Source organism: Oxyura jamaicensis, assembly GCF_011077185.1.
Source record: "Oxyura jamaicensis isolate SHBP4307 breed ruddy duck chromosome 4 unlocalized genomic scaffold, BPBGC_Ojam_1.0 oxy4_random_OJ106466, whole genome shotgun sequence".
In the NCBI taxonomy this organism is placed as follows: Eukaryota; Metazoa; Chordata; class Aves; order Anseriformes; family Anatidae; genus Oxyura; species Oxyura jamaicensis.
Genome location: NW_023303892.1, coordinates 12,940 through 40,387, shown reverse-complemented (window position 1 = coordinate 40,387; position 27,448 = coordinate 12,940). Strand labels below are relative to the sequence as shown.

The 27,448-nt window shown below is 51.9% G+C and overlaps 2 protein-coding genes across 5 annotated transcripts; one reads left to right on the top strand and one right to left on the bottom strand.

Annotated features, from left to right (window-relative positions):
- LOC118157274 (inositol polyphosphate 5-phosphatase OCRL-like) lies at positions 1-21,941 on the bottom strand. 3 transcript variants are annotated; one of them, XM_035311542.1, is made up of 23 exons: positions 21,787-21,941; positions 21,431-21,510; positions 21,007-21,045; positions 20,231-20,341; positions 20,059-20,154; positions 19,512-19,632; positions 19,235-19,396; positions 18,601-18,702; positions 18,021-18,135; positions 15,479-15,595; positions 15,150-15,337; positions 13,546-13,657; positions 12,344-12,453; positions 11,231-11,366; positions 10,170-10,280; positions 9,730-9,895; positions 9,017-9,252; positions 4,718-4,741; positions 2,440-2,559; positions 2,171-2,255; positions 1,598-1,725; positions 683-794; positions 1-582 (listed from the first exon to the last, which is right to left on the bottom strand). In XM_035311542.1, exons 1-23 carry the CDS (start codon positions 21,933-21,935, stop codon positions 458-460), a joined length of 2,745 nt encoding a protein of 914 aa, XP_035167433.1. In that variant the 5' UTR covers positions 21,936-21,941; the 3' UTR covers positions 1-457. The 3 variants fall into 3 exon arrangements, with proteins under 3 accessions (XP_035167433.1, XP_035167434.1, XP_035167435.1); XM_035311543.1 differs by having other exon boundaries at positions 20,231-20,338; XM_035311544.1 differs by lacking the exon at positions 4,718-4,741.
- On the top strand, positions 13,944-26,514 carry LOC118157273 (DNA excision repair protein ERCC-6-like). Of its 2 annotated transcripts, XM_035311541.1 has the most exons (4): positions 13,944-13,948; positions 22,217-22,242; positions 22,291-22,303; positions 22,397-26,514. In XM_035311541.1, the coding sequence occupies exon 4, from the start codon at positions 22,505-22,507 to the stop codon at positions 26,225-26,227; it is 3,723 nt and encodes a 1,240-aa protein (XP_035167432.1). In that variant the 5' UTR covers positions 13,944-13,948; positions 22,217-22,242; positions 22,291-22,303; positions 22,397-22,504; the 3' UTR covers positions 26,228-26,514. The 2 variants fall into 2 exon arrangements, with proteins under 2 accessions (XP_035167432.1, XP_035167431.1); XM_035311540.1 differs by lacking the exons at positions 13,944-13,948; positions 22,217-22,242 and having other exon boundaries at positions 22,261-22,302; positions 22,396-26,514.
- The last annotated feature ends 934 nt before the right edge of the window (positions 26,515-27,448 follow it).

The window sequence follows — 27,448 nt, the reverse complement described above, 5'->3', positions numbered from 1 at the left end:
CAGGGCTCTCAGCAGTGCGACCAGTACCCACCAGCACACAGGGATGCAGCCCGCAGGCTGAGCCACGGCCCTCCAGAAGCACCAGCAGCCTCCACCCTTCCCTGCGATGACTGCAGGGAGACGGGGGTGAAAAGGGGAGAGAAGCGCGGGTCGGGGAACTGGCGACACGGCTACGGGACAAGCGGGCCGCTGGCAGCACGTCCGGGTACCAGCAGATCCAGCCAGCTCCAGGGGAGAAAGCAAGAGGGTCCTGTCACGGATGGCAGTGCAATGAGCACGCAGGTCCTCTGCGGCGTGGGGTACAGCAGTGGGAGAGAGAGGAGAACGCTTCCCTTCCAACTGTAAACACGGCACTTGGAGGAGCTGGGAGCCTTCTGCCCTTCAGGAGCCGCCGGAGGCCCTGCCTGGGCACGAGGCCGGCAGCATGGGGCCCCCCGGCTTTGGCATGCGGGCAGGATCACTCCTCGTCCCCGGCAAGCAAGAAGCCATAGAGGAAGTTGGTGGCACGCTGGCGGTCCTGCTGGGTCTGCTTCGCCATCAGGTTGGGTGGAGGCCGCAGGAGGAGGCTGGTGAACAAGGTGGCTGCAGAGGCAGAGTTAGTTACAGGTGGGGAGCGGAGGCCTCGAGAGGCGCCAGGGAGGGGTCGCGTTTCAGGGAGAAGGCAGAGACGCCTCCGTCTTACCGATCATGGTGGCACTGACGTTGTTGTCTTCCGAGTATTTGAGCAGCTCTCGGAGGAACGACATTAGGTACCGAAACACGCTGCGATGGCAGCGAGGCAGCTGAGAAATCACCTGCAAAGAAAACAGGGATGGGAGCACTCCCAGGGCACGCGCGGCGCCCTGGCCTGGCCGAGCTGTGCCTCCCTGCACTGCCGGCGGGCAGCCTTCCCCCTCTGCTGCCCGACCACCAGGGACCAGTTACAGTCCCAGGAAGAGCGCAGCAAGCCACCAGCCTACTGCTGGTGACGGCACCGCTGGGCTTCAGCTCCTGCTGACACCCCTTCTAGGAGAACCGTGGCACCAGGTGAAAACTGACCCTGCCCCGGGGCTGCTTCCCCTCTTGCCTTCCAGCTGGATCCAGCTGCACAGTAGCAGCACTAGGACCAGGACAAGAGGTTTCCCGAGGCCAGCTCTGAAAACATTCCTAGCTTCTTCCTCTGCCCAAGGACACGCTTGGCCTTGCTTGCTGCTCCGCCAGCTATTTTTAAGAGCCACTCTGTTGCCGTCCTTAGAGAAAGCACAGGAACTGCAGCAGCGAGCAGGTGCTCAAACCCTCGAGACCGTTGAAGGCTCTCTGGCTCCCTGGGGCTACTATTCCCAAGGTGCTCAGGGCGATACCACCCACGCCTGGGGGCTCTTTGGAAGCCACCAGCTCCCCAGGGACCGCTGGAGGAGCCGCAGTGCCAGCCCTTGGGCAAGAAGAGGGCACTGCCGGAGCACCCAAGCCATCCTGCTCACCACAAGGAGCCTCTCCCAAAGCTCCGTGCCAGCCCACGGGAAGGCAGCAAGCCCTGGGTCCAAGCCAGAGCCGGGAGCAGCGGGGAAAGCTCCCCCGAGCCTGCCGCGAGCGGATGGAGGCAGAGGCAGCGCCGTACCTGTCGGCAGAGCCGGCTGTCGTGCGACCAGTCGAGGCAGCGCTGATACATCTCGTAGCAGATCACCGGCTCTGGCAGAGCCTCCAGGAAGATGAGGAGCGCTTCAGCCACAGAGTGGTTGCTGCCCGCTGGGCCGGAGGGAGTCAAGGGGTGCGCGGAGCAGACGGACCTCCCCCCCCCGCCTCTCCTCCTTCCCATTTGCTTTGCTGCTGCTTCCTCCCCGCAGGTCCCGTTGGTTCTCTGCCTGACTGCTTCCCGACACCACAGCCCCTCTCCTCTGCTCTTCCCCGTCCCCACAAAATGCTGGCGCATCCGCCCTGCGCTGCTTCTGCCCTCCCCCGAGCCCCACCATCAGTTCTTGCCCTTGGCACAGCCTTGCAGAAGCTTCCCTAAGGTTGGGTTAAGCGGCGCGTGTTCAGCTCCCGGAGGGGTCACCTCTGGAGGGACAGCAGGGAGCCAGCCCCCAGGCAGGGACCCTTCCAGAAGGGTCAGACAAGCGCTCCTCAGAGAGCAATCTCACAGCAGAGCAGAGATTCAATGGGTTCCTGGGAATGCCAGGCGCAGCAAGGATACGGATTGTCTCGGGGATACTGGTGTCCAGGCAGTCGATGATCTGCTGCAACTCCTCTTGCATGCCTGGGGTCTGGAACAGGTCCTCCTGCCAAAAGACAGCGGTGTCAGCGCAGGGACAGCAGCAGTCGCCTCCCTCACAGAAGCTGAGGCACGCAGGGACAGCAGGGTGCACGCTGGAACCCCAGCCAGCGCCTCAAGCAGAGGGGAGAAGCCCCGCCGTACAAATACCCCGCTGGAGCTGACCTCCAGGCGGAGGTCCCAGCCCTCACCTGGTGGCAAGCGTGCTTGAACAAGTGGTCCACCAAGAGCCAGATCTCCTTCGGCACCTGCAGCGGCAGCTCGCTTGCATCCTCGCTGTTCAGGATGCTCATCCGCAGCGTGGATTTCTCCTGGCGGCAAAGAGAACAGCGAGCTTCAGGGAAAGCTCGGTCCCTCTGCAAGGGTCTGGAGAAGGGAAGCAGCAGCACCCAGGACGCCCCTGGCCCTGCTCCTACAGCAGACGGCAGGTCCCTGCCCCAAGCAACCTGCCTGCTCCACCACTGAACAGCAGGTGACAGGCCGAGGCACAGCTCAGGGGAGCTCCCTCCAAAAAAAAAAATAAACAGCTCCCAGGACGTGTCCCTGGCTGCCCCAGCTGACCTGTCCGCGTTACTCCCAGCCTCCCCAGGGGATAATGAGCCTTGCTGCTGCACTGGCTTCCACCGTTGGGTTTAAGCCCAGCCGCTGCTCTCTCCTCGTCCAGCTGCTCTCCTCTGAATGCACAGTCAAGGACATGTCTTTACCGACTCCTGTGCGCTCTGGTGGCGCGTGAAGCAATTCAGTTTTCTCAGAGTTTGCTTCCTGATCTTCCTAAGGAGAGGAGCCTGCTGAAAACAGAACACCCTGACACCACGGTCACGCTTTCCTGCTTGCTCACGGGAGGCAGCTGGCTACCTCAACTGCTCAGAAATCCCCACCGCACCAACCTTGGACGGGATCAAAATTTTCTTGCTTGATTTTATCCTCCCTTTATGATCGCTCGTGTTCCTGCGTGCTCCCAAAGAAACACCACGCGCAGCCCTCCCGAAGCGCACACAGCGGAGCCACACAGAAGAGACCGGCACAAGCAGGAACGCAACCAAAAGGACACCAGCAGAGAGGAGCACCGCAAGCCTAACACCAAGCGCTTCATTTTTGCTGGCAGCTTCCGTGACAACTGTGATCTCTGTCCCTCTGCAGCGCACACAACTGCCCGCAGCCAGCTGGGGCTGCCTCTGGGTTCCCCCCATCCCTCAGACTGGCACGAGCCCTACCGACGCGGGCAGTGGCAGGCTTGCCCCACACATCACCGAGTTTTACCCAGCGAGCAGACACCGGGTCTTGGCTACACACCCTCCTCACCCATCCAAGCACTGGAAAGCAGAGCGTTAAGCGAGTTCCTCGCAGCTTCCCTCGAAGAGCTAAGGCGCGAGCTGTGGGCGCTCCTTGAGAGCTAAAGACTCTGCGACAACAAAAAAAAATCCCTGCTCCAGGCCACGCGGCGATGGAGCCGAACCCCAGAGCGGCACTCGGAGGGACTCGGAGAGCTGCGGAGCCCCGGCAGGAGCCTTCCCGGGGCTGTCCTCGCGCATCGGGCGGGCACCGAGCGCCCTCTCCCGCTGCACGCGGGGAAGGGAAGCGCCGCCGAGGAAGGAAGATGCTCTGCAGAAGGATGCTCCCGGGGGACAGCGGCAAACTCCTCCCTCCCCCGCTGCTAGGAAGGAGCCTGGGGGCTTCATCCGGTTCAAGCCCCTCTTGGAGGGAGGGCTCCTACCCTGACAGCCTGGAGAGGGAGAAGTCGCCCAGCCCAGCCTGCGCAGTCAGCTCGCATCGGCTACCAAATGTCTGAGCTGGTGCAGGACGAGCAGGAACAACGCTGCCATGCGCACAGCAGCGTCTCCACCTCCCACCTGCCCTCGGAATTACAGATTTGTCTCGTTTGGACCCCAGCGCAGAGCACAAAGTAAAGCAGCGATCCCACTCTGGCATCGGTGGCTGTCGGTGCTGGCAGCGCAAGCGCTGCTGCTGGAGAAAGCTGAGGAACACCTGCCTCCTACACAAGGCCCTCCTGAGGTCTCCGTAAGGGCATCCCAGGATGGAAAGAGCAAAAGATTTCTGTTTTCTGACTCAGCATTCTCCTCGCATCTGAAAAGGCTGCTCTGGTGAAGCTCACCTCACGTGCACGGTTACAGTTCTTTCAGGTATGTCACAGGCTGCCAGTGTTTTCTGGAAGTATTTATCACCACTGCCTGGATCAGGACAGCATTTTTTTTTTTTCCCCATAGCAAATACGGCGAGCTTTAAGCAGCTCAGCTGGGCTGGCCCCATCTTGACTACGGGGTCACTTTGTGCTCCTACATGTTCTCATCTATTCTGGGCCCACAGCTGCGCTAAGAGGCTTTGCTGAAACAGGCGCTCCCTCTGGACCCACCTCCCCTTCCCTCTTCAGCAGAAAGCAAGGGAAAAAACTCTCATTCTTTACAAACAAGTCATCGAGATGCAGACTTCGCCAGCAATTGCTTGCATTACCTTTTCTAAGAAGCTGTCTTCTCCCTGAGAGCATTGGGAAAGAGAGAAGAGGGAAAAGTATCGTTAAGAGAGAGAATGATCTCAGATTAAGCAGAAACCTACTTTGCATTATGAGAACCCACCAAATGCCAGTTCCTTCATACATTTCGCTGACGTGGCCAAAGTTAAACCTGTGGCAGGAGATTTGCCTGCCAGTTAGCAGAAATCCTGCTCACATGATGCACAGCCTTGTCAAGATTTCTGTGAACTCCTCCAAGCAGCCTTGCAGCAGCACCGTTCACTACTGGGCAAACAGCTGGACCACAGGCAGATGAGAGAGATCTGATGGGAAGAAGCTCCCCTTCTTGAATCCTCCTGGCCAGAAATAAATGTTCCTGTATTGTTTCTGCCATCTCCCCCTGTGACCGGGCCAGAGATAAAACACTCACCAAGCTAAATCTGCAGTGCTGAGCGCGTGGCAGCTGTGGAGCTAGCAAGCCCCCTAAGCAGCTTTGCGTAGAGTCAGGGAAACGAGCGTTTGTGCTCAAAACCCGAGGCTGCTTGTCTGCACAACCCAATAGCATTAACACGGCGGCGAGGAGCATGCCAAGGCCCCCTCCAGGCTGTGCGTCCAATCCCTCAGACGATGCCGAAACGTCCGCTCACCAGCGCAGTGCTGGCTGGCAACTTAAGACGTTGTTTAGAGGAGTCCGCGGGAGGAAACAGAAGCAGGTTGCCCAAGCCGAGTTTTGGCAGAACGACCTCTCAGGGTGGGAGCAACCAAAGTGCATTCAAGGGCTGAGCTGGACATACGGCTGCAGCAGCCATGACACAGGGCGTGCTTAGCGGGGAGCAGCATCTCGGGCTCTCCTCCTGCTTCTGCAGCGCCTGCTTCCTTCACTTGCTGTGTGTTAACACAACCTGAACAGAACAGCTTGCTCCAAATATGAGCTAGCGCAGGTTTTTCTTCCAAGGCACCGGAGGAGGGACCGCAGTCCCAGGTTTGGGACGCCAGAGAGCCACGTTGCACAGAAGAGAGGCTCGGTCGGTAACTGGGTGAGTCACCTAGCCGACTGCCTGTCCTGCTGTCCACCTCTCTTCCTGTAGTGTTCAGCATAATGAGCTCTGTGGGACAACGTGCTCCTAAGAAAGATTTTTCAAGACGCTTTTTGAAGCCCACAGGAGGATCCCAAGGAAAAAAAAAAATAGGATGAGATGCTAAAACTGAATTCCCAAAGACAGGGTGCTCAAGTGCTAGCAGCTTCTCCTGGGAGAACTCAGAGAACCATTTCCAAACGAGCTCACACCTACACGTTGCTATCCTGTGTCAGACTGCCCCTCAGACCCTTCCTGACCTGCATTCTCCACTTCTCCCTCTGCTGAAGACAAGACATACATCTTGCCAGGCCAAGAGCAATGCTTGACGCAGTGAATGATAAACTCTAAGCAAGTGCAGGAGAAAGGATGGTTCTTAACACACACAAGCAGACTTCTTTGCACAGTCAACACATTTGCTAAATACATGGAAACCAGACCTAAAGGCCTCTGGGCTGCACAGAGCAGTCACCATTCTCCCTTGTAGAAAGTGCTCAGTTTTTCCTGGCTCCAAGAATTTCTCAGCTCACAGGTATGATCAAAGACAACAGACCTAAAATAGCTCTAATGGGACAGCAGGTTTATAATCTTAAGTGACTAAATTTTGCTTTGGGCTGTTCCACTTGTATTCCTTGAGCTTGCTTAGCATGTTCCAGTGGAGGTCCTGCAGTCAAAGTGACCTCACTCGCAGAACAGACTGTTTCTTCACTGCAAATGCTGGGACAGAGTGCCTTCATGTCTTGCTCTTCTCTGATTGTTTTGCTTCCTGTGCTTCTCTTCTCTGAATAACAGAAGAAGGAAACTGAGAGGTAAAGGAAGCAGAAGAGGCCCCAGAGTACAGTTACTCAGAAGAGCAACGGTGCATATCCAGGAGGGCAGAAGCTAAGAGTCTAGGCCCAAGTTCCTATCCATCAAGCAAAAAGTCAGTGCTGAGCACTGGGAAGCCGGAAGAAAAAGTCACCGAGACCACAGAAATGCTCCAGACCAAGCCTGACGCATTTCAAAAAAAAGAAGAATGATTATCAGCCAAATCCTGAAGAGCACGAGGAGCTTGAGGCCTGCATTAGTTACCTGAATTGAGGAGGCAAACGCTCCATCTTGCCATCTGCATTCTGCTTAACCTAATCTTGTAATTACAAAAATCAGGAATCTAGCATAAAAAAAAGCACAAAGGCCTTTCTGCCTGTTGGGCCAGTGAGAAAAGTGTATGCTTACTACAAAAGGTGGGAACTGGAGGAGGCAGAAAGGGTGGGGCAGCTGCCAAGGGGAAGAGAAAGGAGTTTAAGCCAGCAGGAGCAGGCCCTGCCAAATCTGCAGCCGTGAAAAAGCAGCAGCTCACTGGGCAAACACAACAGCAAACCACACAGAGAAGGACAAGAATCTAAGATATGAGAAGAGAGGAATGGAGATCAGAGAGACTGAAAGAACTGTGCTAATCCACCAGGTCAACAGAAATCGAGCTGCACCCCCAGCAAGTCTGCAGATGGCACCAAGCTGAGGGGTGCCATCCAAAGGGACCTGCACAAGCTTGAGAACTGGGCCCATGTGAACCTAAAGAGGTTCAACAGGACAAAGTGCAAGGTGCTGCACCTGGGTCGGGGCAATCCCAGACAGGAATACAGACTGGGAGAAGAACTCATTGAGGGCAGCCCTGCAGAGAAGGACTTGGGGGTTCTGGTGGATGAAAAGCTCAACGTGAGCCAGCAGTGTGTGCTTGCAGCCCAGAAGGGCGACTGCATCAGCAGAGGAAGGGCCAGCAGGTGGAAGGAGGGGATTGTGCCCCTCTGCTCTGCCCTTGTGAGGTCCCACCTGGAGTCCTGTGTCCAGGTCTGGGGCCCCCAGCACAAGAAGGATGTGGGGCTGTTAGAGCAGGTCCTGAGGAGGGCCGTGAGGATGATGGGGCTGGAGCACCTCTCCTATGGAGAAAGGCTGAGAGAGCTGGGGCTGTTCAGCCTGCAGAAAGGAAGGCTCCGGGGAGACCTCATTGCGGCTTTTCAGTATTTAAAGGTCAGGTATAAAAAAGATGAAGGGCAACTCTTTGCTCAGTCAGGTAATGACGGGACAAGGAGTAATGGTTTTAAACTAAAAGAAGGGAGATTTAGATTAGAGGTTAGGAGGAAATTCTTCACGCAGGGTGGTGAGGCACTGGAACAGGTTGCCAAGAGAAGTTGTGGATGCCCCGTCCCTGGAAGTGTTCAAAACCAGGTTGGATGAGGTCCTGGGCAACCTGATCTAGCGGGTGGCATCCCTGCCCATGGCAGAGGGGTTGGAACTGGGTGATCTTTAAGTTCCCTTCCAACCCAGGCCATTCTATCATGCTCTGAAACGAAAGGGCCTTCCCGGCTGAACAAGAATGAATAAGCAGACTAAAACTCAACAGCTGCTAAACCATTCTGAAGCAAGGCCAGGGAAGGCCATCCGAAAAGGGGACTGAAAGCAGGCTGAAGCAAGAATCAGTGCCCCTCAAAATGGGACTTAACCTCCAAAACAGCCATGAGATACCAAAAGGACAAAAAGTGACTAGGGCACAGTCACACCACCTCAGAGGCACACAAGGTTTCAGAAGGGGGAATGCTGATGCTAGGGGCTCGTGATGCTTGTAGAGATGAACAGTTATCTCTGCACTGCAGAAGAGCTTGCTCACTGTGGTGTGACAGGAACTGGCCAGAGAGGCTGCAAGGCTGGCCATTTGCTGAGCTGTAGTCATCAGTACACAACAGCAACAAATTCCTTTCTTCAGGCCTGCTTCTGTCTCTTCCTTCCCTTGAGCAATGTGGATACCACAGCTGTCCAGAAGGAGAAGGATCCTGTAGCGCTCGACATGGCCGAAGAAGCCTAGGCATCTCAGAGATCATTTCAGTCACACTGCTTAAGGCACATCGGAGCCACTCAGCTGAGCACCCCAGCAACAGCAGGGCAGTGATGCAAACAAAGATGCTGGAATATTGTTTTGTCTCACCACCACGTAATACTTAGGACTTAGGGAAATCACAAAGTACAAGCTACCAAAAGCTATCGGTGGTGGAGGGGAAAATCAGAAAAGACCACCTCAAGCTCTGGAAGATGTGAATCAGATTAGAGCCAGCATAGCTGACCCATGTGGAAGGCATTACTCCAGCTTTTAGGAGTAAACAGAAGGAACATGCTCTCTCCCTAAGGGACCTTCAGGGCAAATCTGGCTTGCCCATTCACAGCAGCTTGTGCTCCAGAAACGCTGCTACTTACCAGGTCAATGAGTTTGGTGACTGGAACTTCTCGGATGGGTTGTCTCATCCGGCACAAAGCCTCTAGGGAGGTGCCAAAGCAGCTGGGCAGGTAGCTCCCACTGATGGTGAGGAAATAGTCCTTCCCTCGGTCCAAGTGAAGGACAAGAATATCCTCAATTTTATCCTCGCCCGAGTTCAGAAGGGTTACGGAGTCCTTACTGACGTACACATCCAGGGAGATGTCCACACTCTCATCTGCAACAGGCAGGAGCTGTCATGAGCACACAGACACTCTCCTCAAGGGGTAACAAAGACGTATGTGGCCAACCTCTTTTCAGTTGTCTGTGGGGACAGGACAAGGGGCAATGGCCACACAATGAAGCATAGCAAGTTCTGCACCAACATGCGAAAGAACTTCACAGTGAGGGTGACGGAGCACTGGGACAGGCTGCTCAGGGAGGTTGTGGAGTCTCCTCTGGAGATATTCAAGACCCGTCTGGATGCCTACCTGGGCAGCCTGCTCTAGGGAACCTGATTTGGCAGGGGGTTGGACCCGATGATCTCTGGAGGTCCCTCCCAACCCCTACAATTCTGTGCTACAGGGACAAAGGCCACAAAACTGAGAAGACAGGCAGACAAGGATGATGGCAGAAAGGGTGAGACCCAAGGGGAAGGACTGGTGAGAAGTGGCAACCTATACCAATACACTGGAGAAACAGTTGCAAAACTCACTTGGCTCCAAGTAACCTTCACAAGGCTCAGCCCGAAGCCATGGCTTACAGTACTGTCTGTCGTTGAGCTTTGGGATGAAGGAGAAGTGACAGGTGACCTGCCCGTTGTTGGTTATCTGGAACTTCTGCTTCTGCAACTGACGGAACTTTACATTCTCAAAGTTAAACTGCAGAGAGGAGAAAAACAGAAATCATGTTAGTGGCCAGGACAGGACACATAAGGTAGCCACACAGACGCCACAGTGGCTACCCACAACCAGAAAGTGCCTACATAACACAGAACTTCTAGCAGAAAACCTCTCAAGAAGCCAAGGTAAGATATCCCTTTTAACCCGATTCCTGATCATGAGATAACAGATAAAGTTCAAATTTCCTACAATTAAGTCCCAACACTTCTAAAACTGCTGTGGAAGTGGATAGTGATTCAGAGTTCATCCTCACTTCTCTCCTGCTTAGCTCCAGCGAAGGAAGAAAGTCATTCTCCATTCTGTCCATCATACGAACGATATCTTCAAACACCTTTCGATATCTCTGGTCGTCCACAACCTTTACCTGTGGAAGATCGGACAACACTCAGCAAAGTTTCTGACCAGCCTGACAAGAACTCCTGTGATCACGAGTAAACTGCAGAAGTGACAGGTTTCTCTAACTAGTTGCTGTGTGTACCTGAGGCTCAGAGAATTTGCATACGTGGGTGCACCTCCAAGCTGCGTGGGCAACTTAACGCAGATTTTATCCCAAGAGATGTGTTACTGGGGTGTTTCTGGTCAAGGGGTCACACTACTGGGAGATTACTGGGGGTGATCTCTGTGGGACAGCACCAGCATCTTGCAGCATTACTCACCATTCTCCAGGAGAACAAGAGAAAAGTTCTGCTTTAAGGAGACTTGAGCAGCCCAGAAAGTGGGAAGTAGCCAACATGGACACTTACCACGCCCATTCAGTAAGCTAGGAAACCCAAATCTGTTGCCAGCCAGTCACCAGCAAACAAAACCAGATGTAAACCAGTGACACGCTCCTAACCCAACACTGCAACAGCAGGCACAAGCGATGACAGCTTTCTGCTCTGTCTCCTTGGGGAGGACAGAAAACAGTAGCTCACTCACTCTAGTGCTACGTATCACAGGGTACACCCCAGAAGCTAAGCAGCATCATTAAAGTAGTCAACGGGATCTGGGATCGCCTTCCTATTTACTGCATCACCACATCTGCCAGGGTAACCGACAGCAAACACCTACACTGCTTTGGCATAACACTGCCCCAGCACTACGGCCAGGCTGCTCTGCACACCGAGACTACAACCGCCGAGTCGTTTGAGGAGCAGAGGCTGGCACAGCTGCCAAATTGCAGCACGCCAACCAAGCGAACACACCTTATTTTTTATTTAATCTGCCCTCTTGCAATAGAATTCACAGACGTGCCTTGACTACACAATCGCCTCCCAAAGGAACGCATGACAATACTGTGGTCCTGCCCTTGCATATATATAAAAAAAAAGTTACCCCGATGTGGAAAAGCGCGCTGACTGGCTTGTGGTCACTGGTCTTCAGGTTCATATGACTGCGGTAGCAGAGCTGATTTATATTCCCACCCCTCCAAAGGATCCGGTCACACCACGCTGGCACACGACACTTTCCACTGCAAGGAAACACAAGTTACCACAGGAATCCAACAGCTCTAATACGGATCAAAGTTCTTTCTCTTCCTGGCCACGTAGCTCCCTCCACCCCTGTCATCAGCGAGCACATCAGCAGTGACGGAGTGAACTGCCACACTCCCCTCAACTGGAACATGATGGAATTTATTCTGCTCTCTTCCCTTTCCCTCTACAGCAGCTAGAACTCCCGTCCTTTCCAGGATCAGGAAACAAACAGGTCTGTTTCCACAGTCCGAGCCCATGTGTAGTGTGACCCAAACTGCGCCCGCTTCTTTTGCTGCTGGGCCTTTCTGCATGTTACAGCTTGACCCACCACCCATTGTTTCCACTACAGAAAGTCTACTCAGCTCTAACAATTACGTTATGAAATCTGAATCCCGGGTTATCCTTCTCCAGACTAACTGCTGTGCTCATTCACAGACACGGGCAGAATAAAATTTAATTGCTATATGGCTTGGAACTGCTTCTTGGGAGTTTCTCCATTTTGAGCAAGCTTCTGCAGCAGAAGCATAAACGTCTGTGGGAGGCACCAAGCAGAGAGTGGCAAGCAGGAAAAACTGCTGCTATCGCAGGGTAGCCACCTCTGCGGGTGTGCCAGTCAGGGGCCAGGATGACTCACAGAGCACGTTCCTTTCTCTCTTCAACCCCTTTTATACTGTTTTGCTCTAGAAGCAGTAAAAATCCCTCCAGTGCAGGGTCACCTGTGAGTTCACTCTTTACCCGCATTGATGTGTCAGAATCATCAACAACTGAGGTTTAAGCCATGTGCCTCCTCAACACACGCAGGATCTGCTTATTCCAGAAAGTAGGGAAACAAAGGAGTACAAATTTGTCTGTGTACTCCAGCTATCACTGTAACACCGAGAGGTATTTCTGCCTTTAGGAAGCAGGAAATCACGTTTTACAAGACAAATATTTCTAAGTTATAGGTCAACGTGTACATTGGCAGCAGGTTTACCTGGAATCCCAGCGATCTGTTTTAGAATCATATTTGTACGTGGGGATGAATTTAATCTCTCCCTCAGTGAAATCTGCAAATGCTTTCTTATGAATACGCTGAATATTCAGCTGGAAGCAGAAAAAGATCAGTTTAAAATCAAACTCAACAACGAAAAGCCAAACCACCCCAAATGACCCACCCTCCCCGGCAGTGCCAGAGAGCAAATCCATGGGCTGAGCCAATTGCAGCTTGTCACCCCGGGATTCACCACAGACACCGCACAAACCACCTCTCAGATCTTACACCTTTAACAGAGATAAAAATTCAGCACATCAGTGGAGCGTGTCTCAAATAGACTGAATACAAATTGGCACAGCACTGCTTGCCATACCATACAGACAGCATTTAACAAATTAAGGGAAATACTAATTGTTCCTCTTGTGCTAAATGCCTTCATTAGTTTTCAGGCTCAAGCAACACCATCATTAATATTTCACTGTCAATTGTTTAGAAAAAGCCTCCGGAAGTGTGCTCAGATGACAACCTGACGCTGCCTTCCTCTTCTCTTCCACTCTGCTGCAAATTTTCCTCGTTTTTTTTTCCTCCAAAAAACCCTAAGCTACAGTTGTTTTCTGCCTGAAGCTCTGTAGTACAGCAGACATGAGCTACAGAACAGAATCAACCAGATTTACCGTTAATTTGTGTGTCAGAAATGCCATTGCACTGTTTTTGTTCATACTTCACAGGTAGAAGCCATCACCTTGAAGACAGATCTGGTGCTACCTTCGTTTCCAGCGTGTTGCAAAAAAAGCCACTGAGCGGTGAAGACTACAGCACAGAATTTAGGTCAAACTGTCTGGGCAGACAAGTAGTGGTCTCCGAATCAATACCTTTTCCAGGACACTGATTACACCAGCTATTGTTGCAGTTAGAAATTTCTATGTTCCAGCTTGTACCGAAGAGAGAAATCTTCCAGCGAGATGCAAAGATGCTTCTGTAGTAACTGCCTGAGTCATCCCGTTAACCCCAATATCGCGTACAAGCTATTCTGGTCCAGAGAGCTGATGTCACCAAGACACTCAAGAGCTCCGTCTAGGTTCTAGCACCTACGTCTACAGACACTTATCGCAGAGCGCCTGCCAGATCCTCCCAAGCACAGGCACATCTCAAGCCACAATGGCCTCACGAGGATGGAACAAACATAGGCGGGGTTCACTGACCTGGTCATACGTCAACAATTTCTGAAGCTCATTCTTACTGATAAGACTTTTCACCTCACTGGCATCGGGGATACAAAGCCTGTAGTTCAAGTCTCCTAGCCAGATGACAACACTGAAAACAAAGACAAACACGGAGAAGAAGAGCCAGAAGTTAGTATCGTAAGCTACATGTGGAAGAAGGGGCGGGCAGGAGAACAGACATTTGGTTGCTGGTGATTAAGGCTGAGACACACGGAAGACAACAGGAGACGTGAAGGACCGAGTCGGACAGCAGAAATTTCTAGTGGCATCTCCCTTGGAATCCCACATGGGATTGAAGAGTTGTTTGACGGGAAATGCTTGTGTTTGCCTCTGTCTGACAAAAAGCCTTGAGAACATCACCAGCTCCGTAATGAAACAGAACCTGCACGTCTCACGAAGGCTTCCAAACCTCTCAGGCTGCATAAAATCCGCCTAGCACTCAGGCTCTTCTTGTCTATAGAAGAGGGCAGTGATAGAACTTGTTCCTGCTTGTTCATCAGTTAGGCGGGCCTGTGTGCATGTATCTGCACGCTCGCACCTCATGCGATGCCGTGGTTTTACCAGTTTCTCACTGCCTTCCTTTCAACCCCATCAGCACGCTACTTTATCAACCACCTAGCAAACACCGACTGATGCAGGATTTGCAAAAGCACAGATAGGACAACAGCTCAAAGGGAGCCTATCTTATCTATCAGCCATATCTCATCAGCAACTGCTCTTATTCTGCTCCTCGTTGGACTTTCAAACAGATCTACAGCCTTCCCACCACCAGCAGCTAAAGAAACACCGGTAGTATTCTCTCTTTAATAAATAAAGGTTTCCTTCAAGGATTAAAGTCTAAATGCTTCTAATATCAAAGCTCTTCCTGTTTATAACCAAACCTCAACATTTCCATTAGTGGATTATCAAGGATAATCTAACGTTTGAAGTTTTTTCTTTATTTATCCACTCTATATTTTGAGTTGTTAATGGCTTAATTATTAACTGTAGCAGTATTAATTATTTTTATTAGGTTTAAGAAAACTTAATGTATATGCTTTGTTGTATGCATGCTTGGGACTGATTTGGGTTATTCAGCACCACTGTCACTCTATAAAAAAAACAATGTCATGGAATCAAGTGTTGCCTACATGCCATCTGATGCACTTAAACTGAAACAGCAATTGTAAATACTCAAAAAAGCCTAAAAAGCACAAACAACGACCGTTCTGCTATCCCTTCTCCTCCCATATTTATATTTTATTTCCCATCACACAAAAAACAAACAAACAAAAAAGCCCACTCAGCTTCCTCAAGCTCTCAGCCACTGACGTGGGAATGCCGCTTGCTTGAAATGAGAAAATGAGACGCAACACGTGAGAAGAGGGCCGTTACAGACAGGTTGCCCGAGTCACCGCAGTAAAAATGTGACCAGCTAGCTCGACTGCAGGAGCTCTAGCACACAGGACACCTTGGCATGTTTAGTTATGTTGTTAATTAAGCCAGAAAACTTATCTGTGGAAAATCTCTTGTTGCTGGGATTTTAACTTGATTTTTATTACTCAACACCGCTTCAAGAAAGGTGGGCAGCAAAGGAAACTTACTCGTGTTTCATGATGTTGAGCTGAGGTAGCGTAACATCAGGGGGTACAAAACTCATCCGAGCACAGATATCCTTATAATCCTGATTTCGGCGCTCGAAGTCCTCCACGTGAGCAGCTAAGTGGGAATTGACAACGCAGAAAGTCGTGTTGTGGAACACGAATCTCACCGCCACGCCGCCCTTGTTGCCCTGGGGAGAGCAGGCATCAACAGTCGTTAGAGGAGAGGCACCAGGGAGAAGACGGGGACGGCACAGAGATGAGAACACAACCAGACCGTGCCCGTTCTCGCATGGATAGACTGAAACTAGAAACTGGCCTCAGTGACTCACCATCTTCCCCATGATTCCAGTGCCCACAGACTCTGTCATGATCTCTCTGATGTTACTCAGCTGATCCCTCCTAGCAAACACGAGCAGCATCATTCCAACCAGGCGGACCATTTGCACCTGTAGAAATAAAAGAAGCCCTGAGATCCCAGCAGGGCCCTGCCTGCTCTACCTCATGCCTCCCTTCTTGGTCTCTCTCAGTCCCTCATCGTTGTTTCGTACTCAACCCCTGCTTGCAACAGCACCCAAAGGGCCTCCTAGTCCCCAAGCTGGCTTCTGGGGGACAATCTCCCATCCTCCACTTGCCGTCAGTTGTGCTGAGCTTACATCTCCCACTCTGGTGTTTCCCTACCAGCAGAGCTGCCTTGTGAGGTAACAGACACTTCACAGGTGTGTAGCAGATCTTTTTGTGAAGTCCCAGCCTTTTGCGAATTATGCTCTGAACAGCACGGCAATCACAGGAAGATCCCAAGAGAGCCAGTTAGGCATGTTGCAGAGGACTTCTTGTGACTGTCACTGAGGGCTGCAGCTCCAGCTCATGCTTGCTTACTCAGAACTACAGCAGAAGAAGTGACAAACCTTTGAGGGGAACGGACAGAAAAGTTCTTATTTCCTGAGGCAAACATGCCTGACATACAGAGCATCATAAAGCAGTGTCTCTGAGTTGTACCATTTGCTTTGCAGAAAACACCTTTTCTCTAAGGTAAACAGTCTCCTTCTGGAGTTAAGAGGTTCTTCTCTGCTGCAGGGCTCAACCCCCAGGGCTCAACCCAGAGCTGATGTGCGCTGTCCCGGCAGGGCTGCTGCTGGTTCTCTGACACACGTGATGAGGCCTAATCACCCCGAGCACTGCTTACGTGCTCACTTGAGAGGCATAAACATATTAAGATGTGCTGGGATTAAATCTGTGCAGCGAAGGAAGAAGATGAAACCATAGCATAAAACGGGAAGAGGCAGAGTACTCAGTACGGTCTGCAGGAGTGACATTTACATGCAACCACAAGTCTTAGCTATGGTTTCAGTCACTTCCCCCTGCCTGCGGCCATATCCTGTTCTCTCCCTTATGCAAGGGTGGAAGAAGTTTCCCTAAAAACTCACGGAAAACAAAGGCACAGGACCATCAGCCTCTGCAGTTCATGCCGTGACCCCCGGCTCCTTCGCCATGCACTTCGGCTCAGCAAGGTGCTGGTTTCCTGCTTTTGGTTACCTGTAACGCACACCACGGAGCTCACCGCAAAACAAGCATGCCAGGGGCGTGACAATGAGTGCACCGGCCAACGAGGAAGGGGAAACCGTGTTTAGGCTGGTACCTACAGCAAAAAGGTTTGCTACAGCAGAGATGAAAAACAACGGCTTGCTCCGAAGCAACCAGAATAAAGACCAGGTGCCACAACTGAAGCAGTTCTGCCCCAAGGCAGCAGCCTCTGGAATATTTCCCCTCGTAAGTTATTCCATTCCTTCAGGGAGAAGCTATTCATTTAACTTACCAGCTCAAGACACACCTTGTTTCTAAAGTACAACAGCGAAAATAATACAAATAAAGAATTGGAACCCGCCGCTATGATTTTATTGAGCATAGCACTTCCCCGTTACCTGCCTCTTATTTTACAGCTATTTTTACCCGTCTTTGTAAATTTCTGCTTCAAAATACAAAGTTCTACTACAACAGTGGGACAGAAATAAACTCTCCAGATTTAATTCAGTGTATTTGATACACAGACTTGCAGACACATGCCACATATGCCTCCTTGACTTCTCCTCCAAAGAGTCTCTGCTCTTTGGGTCAGGTGAGGAAAGGGAAAGACCACCTGTACTGGGTCTGGCTGGGATGTTAACTTTCCCTGCAGCAGCCCACACAGTGCTGCGCTCTGCACTTGTAGCTAGAACAGCAGTGGTATCACACTGGTGTTGTGTCTGCTGCTGAGCAGTGCTGGCACAGCATCAGGACTCTCTCTGACCCTCCTAGGGGGTGGGCAAAAAGTGAGAAAGAAACATCAGCAGGGCAGCTGACCTAAACCAACCAAAGGGATATTCCATACCATATGATGTCACACTCAGCAATAAAAGGTGGAAAAAGGAAGAAGAGGGGAGGGGTGGGCTCTCGTTGCGAAAACGTCTGTCCTCCTCCCAAACACCGGCTACGTGCGTTGAGGCCCTGCTTCAAGGACGTGGTCAAGCATTGCTCATTGGTGGGAAGTAGAGAGGAATTTCTTTCCTCTGCACTTCCACACATCCTTTACTTGTTTTGTTTTGTTATTCCCTTTCCCCCTCCCTCTTTCCCTTTCCCCGTTTTCCCTTTAGTTGAATTGTTGAATTAATAATAATATTTCCTTAATAATATTTCCCCTCTTTAATTAAATCATCCTTATCTCACCCCGTGAGTTGTTCTTTCCTTTACTTCTTCCCCTCCTCATCTGAGGAGGGGGAGTGAGAGAGCGGTTGTGCTGTTCAGCTGCCTAGCACAGTAAAACTACCACACCACTTCTGTTTCCTTGCCAGCCATTCCAACCCTTTGACAAACCCCCATGCGCTGAACAGAACTCACTTTCTTATACTTAGCCTGAGGGTGCAGGGACTTCTCCACAGCAACCAGCCATTCTTGCTCCTTTGAAGAGTCAAAGTAGAAAAAAGCCTCCGTGCTGAGGTCCAGCTCCTGGAACCTAAAACCAAGTCAACTTAGCACATTCCACCTCTCCTACAGATCACCCTCTTTCTACAGGAAGGTCCCATATGAAACGTCCAGGAATCTCTCTTCTTGGTAGAAAAGCTCCTCATTCTTTCTTGCTAAAGCAGCAGCAGAATTTCACCGTGGTGCAATTCGACCCTACTGCAATACACTCCAGAAAGCCTCCCCCTGGGAGAAGCATTACTTTAAACCGAGGACAGCCAGAGAGCACTGCGGGTACCTCAAGCAGAATCTATTTTGCTACGTCACAGCTGAACTTGAAATGCTGCCTCAAGCAAATAGCTCTCTCCCTCTAGACAGCTCTTCTGAGACATAGCTCAGCTTTTTGGAACCCCTGAGAGCACGACAGGAACTTCAGATAAATCCAGCACACCAGCATCCAAGCAAAAGCAACAAGAAATCCAGCACCGTAAGTAAACGGAAGGTTATCACTTCTCACCCGATGCAATACAAGTCTGGAGGCTCTGTGTCGCATGCCAGCCAGGGCTCCAAGCTACTGTCCGGAGACTGCCCGTTCACGTTCCACGTTCCCACAAAAAATCTACAACACAAAAGCAGCTGAACTGTCAGAAAACCCAGTAACGAATGCAGAAGCCGGGTCCCTCCAGCGCACACATTCAGGCTGGGAGCAGACAATAGGTGAGCTCTCTGTGCACAGGGCAAAGCCAGCTGTAGGGTACCTGAAAATATTTCTAGGCTTGGCCCATCTTAAGTGATACCAATTCTACAGAAGGCTACAAAACTAAAGACGTTTCACCGGGGCCAGCAAACATCTGCCTCTCTTAAAATCATGTTGGATGGGGTGATGCCAAGGCAGTGTGGCGGGACAGATCCCTTTGTTGTCTTTCTGCTCAACTGCTTCAGTCTTACTTGGAGGTCCAGAGATCTGACATGTAAGGGAAACGATGCCAAAGGAGAAGCTGTACTGCAAACATTTGTTTGCTTTTCAATCTGCAGCAACCCTCATTTAGCCACCCAAGTTGTCAGATTTCAAACCTGGGCTGGATTTGAGCTCACAGAGGAGATTATAAAGGTTTGTCTCTACCTATGTACATGCTGTTGCATTCTCTCACCTGAAGTTCTCAAGGTGGACGTACTCCTTCTCTCTCTTGGCAAGTAGGTGTTTGATGAGGCCTTCTCTTTGCCCTGACTGGGTGTTGGGCAAGAATATTTTGCGCATAGTGTTGGTTACTTTGGGCTGGTCCCTCGATGTACCTTCTCTCTCTCGGTGAAATCTCGGAAGGAAGCAAGAGCAGAATTAAAACTGGGTCTGCTGTCTATGAAAAAAACAAAAAAAAAACAAGAAGAAACCAACACAAAAAAGGGGAAGATATTCACCATGGTACTTACTGCCTGCTTGGAGGCACAGGAGGAGGTGGGGGTTCCCGGCGAGATCCCGTTTGGTGGTTTTGCATGTTTCTTTTCTTCTCTAGGCTCATAGCATTGAAGTCATCCTCAAACCCCAGAGCTCCTATGAAGACAAAGCCAAGCACAATATCGTGAAATACCATTTAATACAGCTCAGAACGAAAAGGAAAGAATCTAACTCCATGGAACGTGAAAGAGCAAGTGATAACAACAATATGCCAGCTCTGGTGACACAGGGAAAAAGGTGCACAGGTGACAGAAAGGGTACTAACCACAGAACAAGGCAGAATGGAGCTTAACGCATGCAGACCAAGGCACTAGGCAGAAGACAGCAATGGAAAAGAAACAAAGGGTCCAGGGCAACAAAATCCAAGGACCACGAAGTTGCATTTTGCACAGGATAAGGTGAGGCCAGGAAACAGGGTGGAAGGCAGGCGGCTGAGCGCAGCGTCTGTCACAGCTCCCTGCCACTGGGGGCCCAGTCCTGTACATACCACAGAGCATGCAGAGGTGACAGTCACGTTGATACCTGAAGGAGAGGCCTGCAAAAGACTTGGGAGGTTTTTCTCCACCTGATGCCAGCTGGTTGAGTCCTTATGGTCGGGAAGAGAAGATTTTAACTGAGCTGGAAAAAGAATCGGCCCCATCAGAAACTGCCGGTGGTCTGAGGATTTCACAAGTACAGCCATAGCTCTGCTTACCTTCCTGTATGCTCTGCACCTCTGAAAGGAATCCCAAGCAACGCTCCTCATCAGGGATTTCAAAGAGCCGCTCAGCTGTCTTGTCCCCTTGGATCCGGATCTTGCAGCCTGCTTCAGGCACAAACACAGACTCACAGAGTTGCAGCCACATCTGCTTCACGGACGTGATGCCCTCAGAGCAACCAGGCTTACTATATACCCTCTGAGCTCTTCAGTGGCAGGCAATGTCCAGCTGCTGTTTCTGATAGGAACTGGCACCTAAACTAGTTTCCCCGTGCATCAGAGATTACCCTGTCTGGGCTATCACCAGTCTTGTCTTCCTGTTTTTAGGAAGACTTCTCCCCACTGCTACCTCACAGAGAAGAGCTCTAAAAGTAGTAAGAAAAATGTATTGAAATGGAAAGCAGAACAAGTGACGAGGGAGCGCGCCGTGCGTGCACACTGGTAAGGGCAGACGGTAACTGAGGCTCAAGAACAGGTCAAAGAAACAGAAGGGGAATGAGAATGGGTCTGAAAGCAGGAGAGGTTTAAGAAGTTAAAGTTTAACTGATTGCCAGTCCTTCTAGCTGGGCAGTTAAAACCATGACAACTGGATGTCTATACAAGCCAGACATCACTAGAGGAAATGCGTCCCCTGCCTGCTCAAAAGACAAACGCGAAGTATGGAGGAAAAGTATGAAACAGCAAGTAAAAGACACACGTATCGGTGCCCAGCAGGCAGCCTGTTTCCTAAAAGGAGATTTAGCCACGCGACTGTCTGTAGTTATAAAACTTACTGTTTGTAGCTATATCAATCAGCAGGGTTTCTTCTGCCTCTGGAAGAGAGGAGAAACAGCATCAAGAGGGTTCATGCTTAATGCTGCAGTAACTGAGTGCTCAGAAAAGCACACTGCCTGCTTCTAGCCACAAGCACCCTAACAAATGGCTTTCATTTCCATCTCTGCTATTCGCAGTGGCTCCTGAAGAAAGAATGGCCACATCTGGACGGCCGGGGCAGTCATCTTCCCCTGTCAGTGTCAGAGGGCAGACTGCTAACGATCGGAGTCCTCACACCTCGGGATGTTTTGTTGCACTTGGGTATGGCTCCGGTGTGAAAGGCCAGCCTAGCAATGCACTTCGGAACGGACAGGGCACAAAACGATGGGCAGAACTACGCGGAATTACCGGGCAGCGGGCTTTTGCCGCACGGGGGGTCAGTACCTTGCACGCACTTGAAGCGGCTGTTGATGGGGATGTAATCCGGCTCGGCGCTCTCCCTCTCCTGCGAATGGATAACGATCCTGGGGACGGGGAGCGGCCGTGTGAGAACGCAGAAGGGGCTCCCTCCTGGTGCCGGGGCGGGCAGCACCGGGAAGGGGACCGGGAAGGGGACCGGGAAGGGGACCGGGAAGGGGACCGGGAAGGGGACCGGAGCTCGGCCCCGCGGGAGCAGCCCCAGCCCCCCCCCGCCCCGTCCCGCGCTCCCCCGGCCCGTCCCGTCCCGGCCCCCACGGGCGCTATCGGCGGGGCAGCTCCGGTGCTCCCCGCTGGGCCGGGCCCGGTCCCGCTTCGCTCACCCGTAGCGGCCGCCCCGCTGCGCCAGGCTGAGCGCGCACGGCTCCCGCCGCCCCGCCCGCACCTCTGCCCCGGCCAGGACCCGCATAGCCCCCGGCCCCCCCCGCCGCCCCCTCCCGGCGAGGCCCCGGCCCGCGGCGGGCGGCTCCATGGCGGCGCCCCCGTCTCCCGGCGACCCCGCGGCGGGCCCACCCCCACCCGCAGCCCACCCGCCCGCCGCACTGCCCCCTGGCGGCGGGAGGAGCGCGAGAGAAAGGCGGGGAGAGGGGCGTGGCTTCAGAAAGACACGCCCACGCAGCGCGCCGATTGGCCGCGGCGGAGCCTCATTTGCATGCCGCGCGGGGCAGGACGGGAAGGCTCGGGGTTTGAAGCGCGGGGAGGAGGCGGCGGCGGAGCGGCGACATGGCGGGGCCGGGGGAGGAGCGGCGGGACCGGGATCCGGACCGGGATCAGGATCACCACCAGGATCAGGATCACGACCAGGACCACGACTGGGATCAGGAGCAGCAGTACCGGCGGTAAGCAGGGGACCGGGCCCCGGTGTGCTGGGGGTAGTTGGGGCCGGGTCCCGGTGCCGGTCCCGGTGCTGACGCCGTCCCCTGTCCCCGCAGGCTGGTGAGCGGCGCGAAGGAGGCTGCGGGCAGCGGGGACCTGGAGGCGGCTTTGCGGCTGTTCCAGCAGGCGGCCGCCATCCGCCCCAGCGAGAAGCTCCGCGGCCGCATGCAGCGGCTGGAGGCGGCGCTGGCCCAGCTGGCGGAGCAGGAGGAGGAGGAGGAGGAGGAGGAAGGCCGCTTCGTGGACGTGTGCGGCAGCGGGCTGCTGCTCTACGGGGAGCTGCACGCGAAGCTCTTCCAGCACCAGCGGGAGGGAGTCGCCTTCCTGTACCGCCTGCACCGGGACGGCCGGCCCGGCGGCATCCTGGCGGATGACATGGGTCTGGGTAAGACCATCCAGATCATCGCCTTCCTCTCAGGTATGTTCGATGGCGAGCTCATCCAGCACGTCCTGCTCGTCATGCCCACCACCCTGGTCGGCAGCTGGCTGGCCGAGTTCGCTCGCTGGACCCCCGGCCTGCGCGTCAAGGAGTTCCACGGCAGCAGCAAGACGGAGCGCACCAGGAACCTGGAGAGGGTCCAGAGGAGGAACGGCATCGTCGTCACGAGCTACCAGATGCTCATCAACAACTGGAAGCAGCTCGCCAGCTGCCAAGAGCAGGAATTTGTCTGGGACTACATCATTCTCGACGAAGCGCATAAAATCAAGTGCCCGTCTAACAAAACGACCAAGTGTGTGTATGCGATTCCTGCGAAGCATCGCATCCTCCTCACGGGCACCCCGCTGCAGAACAACCTGCAGGAGATGTGGTCCTTGTTTGACTTTGCGTGCCAGGGCTCTCTCTTGGGAACAGCCAAAACATTTAGAATGGAGTACGAGAATCCTATTACTAGGGCCAGGGAGAAGGATGCGACTCTAGGTGAGAAAGCACTGGGACTTAAGATATCTGAGAATCTAATGACAATCATAAAGCCATATTTCCTCAGAAGAACTAAAGAAGACATCAAAAAAAGTCACGCTGACAAACCAGATGCCCCTCTTCCTGAGGATCCAAGTGAGGCTAGTGCTCCCGTCATGCCATCTCTCACTAGGAAAAATGACTTTGTTGTGTGGGTGTACTTGTCTCCAACGCAGGAGGAAATCTACAGGAACTTTCTCTGTCTAGATCACGTGAAAGAAGTGCTGATGACAACCCGATCACCTTTGGCTGAGCTGACTGTCCTGAAGAAGCTGTGTGACCACCCCAGGCTTCTGTCCGCAAGAGCGTGTACCCAGCTGGGCTTAGATGGACAGGAATGCTCAGAGCAGGATCATGGCAGCGAAGCAGGTGTGCTCTCAGGTGCCAACAAAATAGATCATCTGTCTGATGAGACCCTGATTCGGGAGTCTGGGAAAATGCTGTTCCTTGTAGGGCTTCTAGAAAGACTGCGAGAGGAGGGGCACCGAACTCTGGTGTTCTCGCAGTCGAGGAAGATGCTGGATATCATCGAGCAGGTTTTGTCTCGCAGGCAGTTTAAGATCATGCGTATAGACGGCACAGTGACCCACCTGACAGAACGGGAGAAGCGCATCAGCGCCTTTCAGCGTAACAAGGACTACTCCGTCTTCCTGCTGACGACGCAAGTCGGTGGTGTTGGCATAACCTTAACAGCAGCCAACCGAGTGGTGATCTTTGATCCCAGCTGGAATCCAGCTACAGATGCTCAGGCTGTAGACAGGGCTTACAGGATTGGGCAAAAGGAGAATGTCGTGATTTACAGGCTGATTACCTGCGGTACAGTGGAAGAGAAAATATACAGGCGACAAGTATTTAAGGATTCATTAATAAGACAGACTACCGGTGACAAAAAGAACCCGTTTAGATATTTCTCCAAGCAGGAACTAAGGGAGCTTTTCACACTGGAAGACACCCGGACATCCACAACTCAGATCCAGCTGCAGTCTTTGCACGCCACCCAAAGAAAGACGGACCTGCAGCTGGATGAACACATCGCTTATTTACACTCTCTGGAAATGTTTGGCATTTCTGATCATGACTTAATATTTACGAGAGAAATTACTCACGAGGAGCAGGCTGAGAATGAAGAAGCCCATCAGTACATTCAAAAGAGGGTACAGAAAGCCCACGAGCTAGTTCAGTTAGAGTCTCAGCTTAGAGATATGAGGATGGAGGGGATCAGAAATGCTGCGGAGGAGGCTTGGTCAAGACCACCAGAACTGGCTTCCCAGGCAAAGAAGAGGTCTCCAGGGCTGAACAACATAAGTAACTTGGTTTCACCACCAGTAGCTGATAAATGTGAAAATGACAAAGTCATTGATCTTACGGAGGACGTGGAGGTCCAGATTCTTGACGTCAGCAATAAAATGACAAGTCTGACTGTTGATGAGTTGGGTGATGAGAAACTGGGACAAGCGATGTCCAGTTCGGATACAGAGCTGCTTACTAGCAGCAAGATAGAGGAACAGCCCGATACACAAGGGTCTGAGCAAAATCTGGACTCAAGCATTATGCCATTGTCACCTGGACTTTGTCCACCTGATAAAGAGAGCCCGAGTCTCAAACAGAAGCAGCGTTCTCCTGTTCCCCATGTAAATTCGGTTAGCTTGACTGAGGCTGGGGATGGCTTTTCTGGGCATTCTCAACATTTTGCTAATGAGTCTGGTGTGGCTGACCATCCCAAAAGGTTAAAAGATGCAGAAGTGTCAGTTCAAGTACTTGACCCACTTGCTGTCTCAGAGACAGAGGGGACTGACGTTCCCGAGCTAGCTTTAGCTGCCACGCCACCAAACCTACCAAATGTTATGCCAGAAGTCCATGCTGGGATCCAGAAGTCTCATGTGGTGGAAGCCAGCTTGGAGGAAATGTCTGTGCCATCTCTCCAGGATCAAATCGACTTCAATCTGGTCTTGGAAGAGTCTGAAGATGGATGGCAGGATGCCTCAAGTGGGGAAAGATCACTGGAGCACCCAGAAGATGAGGGCTTGCAACTAAAAACAGCAAGTCTTTGTAAATCTCCAGCAAAAAGTTTGGTAAGTGAGAATGGTAACTCTGGAAGCCCCTGCCATGCAGCTGAAGAAGATCCAAACAACTCCTTGCAAGGGAGTGAAGCATCAGAGGAAAACAGTGCTATCGTCATTTCAGGCAGAAGAAAGAAGTGCGTGAAAAGAATTGTTTCAGATAGTGAGGATGAGGGCTATTCTGTTATGATCTCAGAGGAAGAGCAGTCTCATAAAAAGTCCTCTCCCTTGAGCACCCCTCTGCATCAATTTCTGGAAGGAATGACTGCATCTACTCCTAAAAGCAACAGGAGTCTAACAAAAGCCATTTTTTCTCCCAAATTAACTAACAGTGGTAACAGGTCTACAGCTTCCAGGAGATCTCTAATCAACAAGGTGGTAGATGAGGTTGAGGATATTGGAGAAATGATGGGAACCACTGATGAAGAAGAAAACAGTGATGAGGAGCAAGAAGATCTTGTGGAAGAAGAAGCAGAAGAGTGTAGTGCGGAGTCTGTTGAGCCTGAAGAAGAACCTGCTGGAGAAACGCTTAATTCAACTGAAGAGTCCTTCCATCTAGAGGGCGAGCAGTCCGAAGCAGATGAGACAGAGTCATCTCAGGAGGAATCCACCGGTGATGCTGAGCTTCAGTCAGGTGAGCAGATAGAGTACTGCACCAAGGAAACGGTCTCTGAGAAAGAGGGCGGTCAGAATTCCTCTCCTTCCTTAGGTATTTACGGTACCTTGGTAGACAGAGGGAAGAAACTTAAGGATGACGGAAACCTACAAGAGGCACTGAACTGTTTCCTACAAGCTCTTGACATAAAGAGTGGAGATCCTGAAGTTATGCTTATGACTCTAAACTTGTACAGACAGCTAGCCCAGAAATGAAACCTGTTACCTTTGTTAAATAGTTAAATGTACTCTCTATACCTTTGTTAAATAGTCTCACTTCGTTTGTCTATGCCACATCACTGATTCTTTTTTCTAAACTTTAGATGGCTGAAATAAATAAGTATTTCTTTCAGGTTATGTAACTTTCTGTCACGGCTAGTGAGCAAATCCAGCATCTCTTCCTGTGTGAAGAAGCAGCCTAAGGAGCCCTTAGTCACATTTCAAGTGCTGGGAAAGGGACGTCACTGTGGACTCAGCTAAGATGAAAACAGTTCATGGTTCTTGAATAAAGCCCATGTGCCTGCCTGAACCTCGCCTGCCATTTGGGTGCGCCAGATGCTGGTGCAAAGAAGAGAACACAGCTACTGCAATCTGGTTCTCAGTTGGCCTGAGAATGCGTTTGCTGTGGTAGGGGAAAGCTGATTGCTGCTATAAATCCCCCATGCAATAGATGCCAGCACATCATCTGCCCGGTGCCCGGTCCAACACTGACGTGTAGCGCTGCAGAAACCCTTTTGCTCAAATCCCTGCCAGGCTGTGGTTGCTGTAGAAGGGTTGCAGAGCTGGGGGGTTGCAGAAGGACTGAAATAGCAATTAGACCTTGACTGCTGCAAGGTGCTGAACATTTGGAACCTTTTAGGATTTCTGGAGGAGTCTAAGGCTTCAAAGCAGGCTGTGGACTAACCTTGTAGCCCCCCTCTCATCTTTCCCTATTAGCGTGGTCAAAAGCCCGTCCATACACAAAAGCAGCAGGAGGGAGAAAAACCTGCCTCAGAGTTGTGGGCTGCTTTTTCTCTGGTGAGGTGGTCGTCTAACGCTCCTCCCACATATGCTTTAGCTGTGGTAGGTAAAGATTTTATATAGGAACCATAGGCACAGTGAAACTGAAGTGGGTTCTTAGTTTTGGACCATGCCATTTTAAAATCAGAAGAATCTCATTCTTGCTTTTAGCAATGCTTTGCTCACCTGACTTGCCCCGCTGCCAGCATGATGGGATAAACTTGGCCTGGGTATGCTTGCAACTATCGCCTTGTCTTACCTTGTAACAACGTGGCAGTGAATTTCAGTGCTTCCTCACCTACGTTAGATGCCCAGCAGGTTTGCCTTGTATGTTACAGTGTGATAGCCAGGGACACCTTCACACCTCGTTGGGTTCTGCAGCTTTTGGAGAAGAAACTGGTATGCTGAATTTGAGTTCTTTGTACTAGGTAACATATC